Source organism: Nansenia antarctica (genome assembly GCF_963989245.1).
Source record: "Nansenia antarctica genome assembly, chromosome: 2".
NCBI lineage: Eukaryota > Metazoa > Chordata > Actinopteri > Argentiniformes > Microstomatidae > Nansenia > Nansenia antarctica.
In genome coordinates, this window is record NC_137675.1 from 74,482,936 (window position 1) to 74,491,913 (window position 8,978).

General features: G+C 42.9%; 1 protein-coding gene across 1 annotated transcript; it reads right to left on the minus strand.

Moving 5' to 3' along the window:
- Positions 1 to 5,008: 5,008 nt before the first annotated feature.
- On the minus strand, positions 5,009 to 7,047 carry LOC308151417 (E3 ubiquitin-protein ligase RBX1-like; the record flags this gene model as incomplete). The annotated part of the gene is made up of 4 exons (XM_080524286.1): positions 5,009 to 5,098; positions 5,339 to 5,409; positions 5,498 to 5,576; positions 6,973 to 7,047. The coding sequence occupies 4 exons, from the start codon at positions 7,045 to 7,047 to the stop codon at positions 5,009 to 5,011; spliced, it is 315 nt and encodes a 104-aa protein (XP_080380412.1).
- Positions 7,048 to 8,978: the final 1,931 nt, after the last annotated feature.

Here is an 8,978-nt window from a genome sequence, read left to right on the forward strand (position 1 = left end):
AAACCAGGCAGCCCCACCAGCTCTGTCAACTGGAGGAAAACGTTGGGGTTAAAGCAGATCTACTTCGCTGCCTGGAGTCAGATCTGCTCGAAGACAATAGTGTGCCTGTGGCTGATGCAGTAATTCTCGATGGTGCAGCTGTGGTTCAAATGCTAAATCCTAGCACATCAAGAACATTTCAAGAGTATGGAGAAACAGTGTTTGCACCATACATCTCTGCTCAACTTCAGAAAAACACCCAAGTCAACCTTGTCTGGGATGTATACCTACCTGCCAGCCTGAAAGCCTCGTCCAGACAGAAGAGGGGAAAGGGCAGCAGGAAAAGGGTGGCTCCTCCTACTGTGATGCCTAAGAACTGGATGGACTTCCTTCGATGCAATGAGAACAAAACCGAGTTGTTTTCTTTCCTGTCACGCAAAGCTGTTCATCTACCTCTAGCACAGGGCAAGGAACTGTATGCAACAGATGGAACTGGAGTCTTCTGCTCTCCTGCTGAGTCATGCTTGGCCTGCCTTGCCCCATGTTCGCTAAACGAGTGCGACACTCGTCTACTTCTGCAAGTGGCAGATGCTGTGCAGAAAGGTTGTAAGAAGGTGACCATACGTACCGTTGATACTGATGTGGTGGTACTGGCTGTGGCTTCATTCAGCAAAATAGCTCCTGATGAGCTGTGGGTTGCCTTTGGTGTCGGGTCAAGCTTATGGTACATAGCTGTTCACCAAATGGTTGCCACAATGAATCCTACACAGTGCCAGACTCTAACAGTCTTTCACGATTTCACTGGGTGTGACACTGTCTCTGCATTCGCTGGCCGAGGAAAGAAGACTGCCTGGGAGACTTGGAAGTCTTTCCCAGAGGTCAATGATGCTTTCCATGAACTCCTGTGCATGCCAAGTGAGGTCAGTGAAGAATCAAAGTTACTGCTAGAACGATTTGTGGTGCTGATGACCGAACCAGTGAGAGCACGGAGGTGAATGATGCCAGGAAACAGCTCTTCACACAGAAGTCCAGAACTTTAGAGAACATTCCTCCAACCCAGGCAGCCCTCAAAGAGCACTTCAAGCGCACTTGCTACCAGGCCAACTGTTGGAACCAGGTACTGGTCCTGGATCCAGAGATGCCAGAGCCATCTGACTGGGGCTGGACAAAGGAAAGAACTGGGTGGCAGCCGCTCTGGACCACTCTCCCTGAAGCATCAAAATCGTGCCATGAATTAATCCGCTGTCGCTGTGAGACAGGGTGCACTGGATGGTGCAAGTGTGCCAAAGTTGCACTTAAGTGCACTGATCTGTGCTTTTGTTCCCCTCATGTCTTCCCTTATATCCCCTTATGTCTTCCCTTGTCTTTATATCCCCTCGTGTCCTCCCTTATATCCCCTCATGTCCTCCCTTATATCCCCTCGTGTCCTCCCTTATATCCCCTCATGTCCTCCCTTATATCCCCTCATGTCCTCCCTTATATCCCCTTGTGTCCTCCCTTATATCCCCTCATGTCCTCCCTTATATCCCCTCATGTCCTCCCTTATATCCCCTTGTGTCCTCCCTTATATCCCCTCATGTCCTCCCTTATATCCCCTCATGTCCTCCCTTATATCCCCTCATGTCCTCCCTTATATCCCCTTGTGTCCTCCCTTATATCACCTTATGTCCTCCCTTATATCCCCTTGTGTCCTCCCTTATATCCCCTCATGTCCTCCCTTATATCCCCTCATGTCCTTCTTTATATCCCCTAATGTCCTCCCTTATATCCCCGTGTGTCCTCCCTTATATCCCCTCATGTCCTCCCTTATATCCCCTTGTGTCCTCCCTTATATCCCCTCATGTCCTCCCTTATATCCCCTCGTGTCCTCCCTTATATCCCCTCATGTCCTCCCTTATATCCCCTCGTGTCCTCCCTTATATCCCCTCATGTCCTCCCTTATATCCCCTTGTGTCCTCCCTTATATCCCCTCATGTCCTCCCTTATATCCCCTCATGTCCTCCCTTATATCCCCTTGTGTCCTCCCTTATATCCCCTTATGTCTTCCCTTGTCTTTATATCCCCTCGTGTCCTCCCTTATATCCCCTCATGTCCTCCCTTATATCCCCTCATGTCCTCCCTTATATCCCCTCATGTCCTCCCTTATATCCCCTCATGTCTTCCTTATATCCCCTCATGTCTTCCCTTGTCTTTCGTCGGTTTGTCGTTAGTTTGTTAGTTGTGTGTACTTTGAGTTCTGTGTACAATTTTGTTTTGGAAATTAAGCACCTTTTTGCATCCTTTGCCTGCCTATGTCTGCATAGTGTGTACTACTCCTCTACACTAACCATAACAATAGTGTCAAAATGGAAGCAAAGTTTCATGTAATCATGTAATTTCAATGTAATCTGACCTTGACTTTGACCTAATTGCATTTTCTTGAATTCTGGCAATCTCAAAAGTATCACCAAATGAATGGGCATCGCTAACTTAGTTGGAAAGGACACCTAAAGTGTTTTTCTACTCTGTTTGGTTCCAAAATTAAGCGTGTTTTAACATTAGACACGGTGGACTGGCGGTCATCTTGACTTTGACCTCTCCCGGGCCTCTGGGGTCAAATCTGACTTCCCTCCACATCTGAAAATAAACCTTATGGTATGTACTAACTATGGTAGAAATGTCATGCTTTCTTCAAAAAGTGCACAATTATTGTGCTAAGCCGCTCTACTACTAAATTTCGTTGTTTGGTACCTGTACTGTAGCAATGACAATAAAGACCATTCATTCATTCATTCATATTAGGAGTGTTTTGGGTGATATCTTTGTTCCTATATACTAGAAGAAATATCTTAGCAATATCGTAGCAAATGACCCGAGCCGTTTTTAATGTTTCAGAAGCTGCTGTGTAAACATAATTGATATTAACATTAAAAAATACCTATTCATGAAAGCTTTGGTTCCAAGGATATGCAGTTTAACCAATACAGGATGCCATTTATGTAATTTAGGCAAGTCTGACCGAGCTAATTCCACCCTAAGTGTTGTTTTCTATGTTTCTAGGTTAATTGGCCCTAACCATGCCATTATTAGTCAAAGCTGGAAAAACAGATAGGAAATCAATCCCAAACATTATATTTCTCATTCCAGTGTCTTCTTGTTCTTTTTGGTTGCAGGTACCACAGGGTTCCTCTGGGGCTTGGCTTTGGTCTTGGTTGGTTTAGCTTTGGCCTTTACAAGTTTGGCTTTCACTTTGGCCTCCTTGAGGACACTTGGTTTGCGTTTGCTCGATTTGGGGGCTTTGGGGTTCTTGAGGGGCTTGCCAGGAGGGGCACTCTCCTCTGGACAGCTCTTGAAGGCGTGGACGTCTCTCACACTTTGGCCCGAGAGCTCAGGAGGGTGACCACAGGTGGCTGTTACCTTCAGGGTGACATTCTCCATCCACCTGACGAGAGAAGGAGGGCACAGTGGTTAGGGCCAGAGAGAGAAGGAGAGCACAGTGGTTAGGGCCAGAGAGAGAGAGAGAGAAGGAGGGCACAGTGGTCAGGGCCAGAGAGAGAGAAGGAGAGCACAGTGGTTAGGGCCAGAGAGAGAGAGAAGGAGAGCACAGTGGTTAGGGCCAGAGAGAGAGAGAGAGAGGAGAGCACAGTGGTTAGGGCCAGAGAGAGAGAGGAGAGCACAGTGGTTAGGGCCAGAGAGAGAGAGAGAGAGAGAGAGGAGCGCACAGTGGTTAGGGCCAGAGAGAGAGAGAGGAGAGCACAGTGGTTAGGGCCAGGGCCAGAGAGAGAGTGGGTGTGTTCTTATTTATTTTATTTAACCAGGAGGTCCCTTGAGATTAAAATCTCTTTTTTCGAGACCTGACCAGGATAGCACACCAGTACAAGTACAAGCCTACAAAATTGGAGAAAAACCATAATAAAAATGGGACAACAGATATATATTATAAAATCCATTTTAGGAATAGCATGTTACACAATTCTTAATCAGAGCTTTGAACTCTCCCAGTGAGACAAGATTTTTAAGATGTAGTGTGTTCTGGAGGTTATTCCATGACCAGGTTATTAAGCTGTAGTGTGTTAGAGCAACCCTCTAGTGGCTTTGTAAATAGAGATGTACCAGTGATGCTGTGTCCTTAGGCTTAATGAAGGCCAGGAAACCAGATCGTAGAGTACATAGTGATGTGTACGGGACAATGAGTTGGATAAAAAGTGAGTGTAGAGAACTGTGTCTAAGCTGTCTCAACAGGCCTAGCCAGGTCAACTCATGCCAGTGAAGCTATGGCACTGGCAACCAGTTGTATGCCTAGGTTGTGTTCAGAAGGGTGACATGTTCAGGATGGTAAAGATACTGTCAGGTATGTTGCCACCCAGAATGACATGATACTGTAGCTAAAGGGTAGTGTGCTGCATGTATCTCAAAAGCCAGTGTTGTTTTCAGTGATGAAACAATTCATTCCAAAGAAACTTTATTTAACAACTTCCATTTCAGCAAATGTGTAACATTCCTAATAGACAAGCAACATTCTCAAGAAATAGCTTGAAAACCCCCACTTGTTTTCAAGAATGACATATGGATTATAGTAGTTCACACCATTCACAAGGCTGTTGGAACATTGAGATTTATTTATAATTAACAACAACATTGCAAATTCAACTTAAAAAAGGTTTTCCCGCTAGCCTAAAACAGTGACATGGGGAAAATGGGGGTAGATGTCTTCAGATTTGTCATTAAGTGGATCACACAAAGGGTAACAACAGTAAGGATGAAACTTGAGGAAGCCCAACCAATGGTCCAAAGTTTTTCCCCTAGTGTCCATGTCTGCATGAGAGAGAGACGAGGGAGAGATTCAGTCAATCAACACAAGACTCAACCACAATCAAAAATTAATGAGTAGCAATTACATTACACTTCAGGATATAGGTATTATTTTAGGTAATAATAATAATAATAATAATAATAGGTATTATTATTCCACAATCCACAGGCCCCCCCCCCACCCTACAACACCATTTACAATCTATTTTCTCAGATAGATTACGAAAAGGGATTATACTCACTTTTGAAACTCCCACGCCCTGTTGTCTAGAGGGCACACCTGTCTGGTCTTGAGCCAACGGGAGATACAGTGAAAATGGAAAGCATGCTGATGGAGAGAAAAAATAAATATATGCATTTCAGAAAATCAACTGCAACTCTGACAATATACAGTACACTCTTTGTACTGTGATCATCTAAGTGGATACTGTAGTATCAAACGACTATTTCTAAGCAGAAAAATATGAATGTAATGGTCAAGTACAGTGCTTGATGTGGCATCGTTCCCTCTACGGGACAATCTGTGATCAGTTTGAGCATATCTGCAAAACCATTAAGTCTCACTCACATTGCAGACTCCCCAGGCTACTGTGCACTCCTCAGAGGTGGCAGAGGCCTGGTTTGCCTCGCACTCTATGCCTACAGGGATACAAGTCGTGTTAGAACGTCATCCACTTATTTTAGGTCAGCCCTGTACAGTCAAATATACTATCTATTGAATACTCACAGAGATCCCTAATGTGATTCCTACAGATAGCACAGTTGTCCAGCACAATGTCCCAGGCCCAAAGTGCCACTGCATTCCACTGTCGAAAAGAATAGTCAGAGTAAATAAGTGACATTCAAGTACAATCACTACGAACCACAGTAAGTTGGCCTGGAAAATTTGAAATGCATGATGTTTGTGAGTTGTTTTGTGGGGATATGTTATGACAGGCAAGTAATAAATGACAAATTAAACGTATATCTGGGCCCAATCGTTCAAAATTGTTTATCTGGATCAGAATACTTGGGAGTTTTCACTTCCAATGATGTCAAGAACCACAAGTGTGTAATCACCTCTCCTAAAGGGCTTGTTGCCTGCTTGGGTGTTTTTTTTTGTTTCGCTTCAGCATGGTCCTTAAGATTCATAATCTTCATTTCACTTGCTCTGTGGTCCTCTTTTGGCCAGACTCAATGGTATTCACATTCTGGGTTAGGGTTAGGGGTCATTTCAACCCAAATGTTTTTTTCTTCTTTTTGTTAGTCACTTCTCTACCCTTACTAGAATTAAAACTTGCTACTACTACTACTTCCTAATACTGAGGCACACCCTCCAGCAGTGTGTGGGTTTCTGCAACAGTGAAATTAGGTCCTTTGAGTCCATGGTTCCACCTCTTTGGTGTAGTGAACATAGAGTTTATAGGCCTTGGCCTTGCCATTGAACAAGCCAAAGCACATCTGCTAATTGATGTTTAATGGGTGTGTGTTTGAAAGGACCAATTACATAGCCATCTCATTCAGCCTTTCTCAGAGGAATTACAGAGAGGCACTGACATGGCAGGTACTGTCCATTGCCACCACCGTTTTGGTAGGAAAGGATACCATCAAAGGGTAATAGGTAGCCTAATGTCTACTTTATCACTATAACAGTTAAACAAGTCAACTGCAAAATATAAATGAATGTACAGTACCAGTCAAACGTTTAGACACTTCAATTGAATAGGAAAGTGTATCCAAACTTTTGACTGGTACTGTATATTACGGTTTATTGCAGGCAGTTAAGTGATATCTAGCCATGACCATACTGCCTAATCGCATTTTGGGCCTATTGATTAAGGCAAGTAGCTATCCAGCTAGCAGCTATTTGCCATTGATTTTCGCAAAATGTCAGTGCTTCTACATGTTTTATACATATTTTTGCCTAATCACGTTAGATTTCGCTGACTAGTGAGTTTAGTTTTGTAGTCTAGATTGTTAAGCAAACAGTTAGCTAGCTAGCACCCACACAATTCAGTGAAACGCAGACTCATCATCCGTCATAATGAAGAGTCATTGTCTCTATTTAGCTCCTCCCGCTAGCAAGCTCCGCCCGCTAGCAAGTGCGGGCTTCCTGTTACCTAGGTAATCAAGTCATCAAGTTTGCTATAATAATAATAATACTAGCATTTAGATGTTATTAAACTCCATTATATTGTGTTTAAAAACAGATAGATTCTCTACCATGGTCACTTCAAAGCGTTTCTTGCTTGCTCCGCTGTTTGTGCCACTTGTGTCAACATCCATAGCGGCCGCCATCTTATAGGTATAGTGCAGGTGTAGTGCTGAAACAAACAAATTTCAAATTTCAAGCCTGCAAACTGCGACACTAACCCTCCGGTTGTGTTCCCGGTCAAATCTGACCGAGAGCAACTTTCATCAATCATAAATATTGTGTTTTACATTTGATTGCCTCAAGGCCTTATGATATCCTCCACACTAGGCATTTGAACATATACAATTGCTGACTAACCACTGGCATTGAATTTCGAGGTTTTAGTCAACTTTGTAACATCGGTGGGGTTTCTGGTCAAAAATGACCGCCATAGTAAATTAATGGATAACACAAGTTGTAACAAGCTACAACATTCCAGGATGTATCAGACCTGTTCAAATCCCTCATATATAAAGTTTGACACATTTCAAACTAAACAATTAGGTGTTTGTTATGGGAACCCTTCTCTTTCCCGTGCTTATATGCCCATCCAGTTATTCAGATTAACCAATAGTCTACATTGTTTATGCCTCATCAAATTTTGCACAGTATATGTTGAGATGTTGAAGAACTGATCCAATGTGTTGTTTGGCAGAGATATATAGAGTTTCAGGGTGTAACTGGCCTTCTTATTTGAAATTCTCAAAAACGGAAATGAAATGTTCAATTTCTACTGTGTATATAGTCACATTACAGTAATTTGGTCATATCTATGTTCATTTTTTAACATCTCACAGGTCTCAGCTTTCACCAAGTACCAAATTTAGCAAATTTGACTATGTAGTTTTGGAGATATGAAGCAGTTAATCAGACCGGTCTAATTAGACCGGGAACACCAATGATGGGGGGGCAAACATGAACACAACCGGAGGGTTAAATGAATGTGCAATAACACCATGTGCAATATGACAACCCTCGGGTACATAAGGTTCAGAGAATAGGAAATGTTAGAATAGGTATAGCATAGCATAGAGTACAGCACAGTGTTTTATTTGTACAGTATAGTATAGTGGATAGTGTACATAGCCTTTATTCATGTAAACCAGCTCCTTTCCCCTCTTTTTTTTTCTTTTTTTTTTTTTCTTTCCTCGCACCAGGGGAGCCACCCCTCCCAAATTTCGTTGTTTGGTACCTGTACTATATCAATGACAATAAAGACCATTCATTCATTCATTCATTCATTGATCTGATAGTATCAAATTTATGCCATCTGGTGGAAATATATGGTATTACACCATGGACTCCATTGCACAGCTAAACCCTATTTTTCAATGAAAGTATACTATAGTCACACAAGTATCGTTAACCCTGTGAGACCCAAGCAATGATCAAAATGACAAGAAAATAAAGAAAAGTCTGATAAAGAAAATAAATCCACTTTCTGAATCTCGGGTTTGTATAACAATTTTCCAGAAATGTTGGAAAAATTAGTGGGATACAAATTATGGGGTATGAAAATACAGAATGCTTTAAAAATCCTATAACATATGACACATATAACACAATAAGACATATTTTATCAATAATTAAAAATGGATTAATAATAAAATCAAGAATATTGAACACTCCAAATGTAGTGCGGTTGAAGAAGTTTGGCATGGAGTTGAAAACCCTGCGGGCCTTCTACAGAGGCACAACCGAGAGTATACTGACTGGGTGCATCACTGCCTGGCAGGGCAACTGCACTGCCCTCAACCGCAGAGTGCTACAGAGGGTGATGTGGACAGCCGAGCGCATCACTGGATGTGAGCTTCCGTCCATCCAGGATATATAGGACAAACGGTGTGTCAGCAAAGCCCGGAGGATCATCAAAGATCCCAGCCACAGCCTGTTCGAACCAATGCGTCCAAAAGGCGAGGCCTCTTCCGGAGGCTCAGGGCCAAAACTCAGAGGCTAACCAACAGCTACTTCCCCCAGGCGTTCAAGCTCATGAACAAGCCCACTGTAGACAATTGACTATCATTTCCAAGCACAC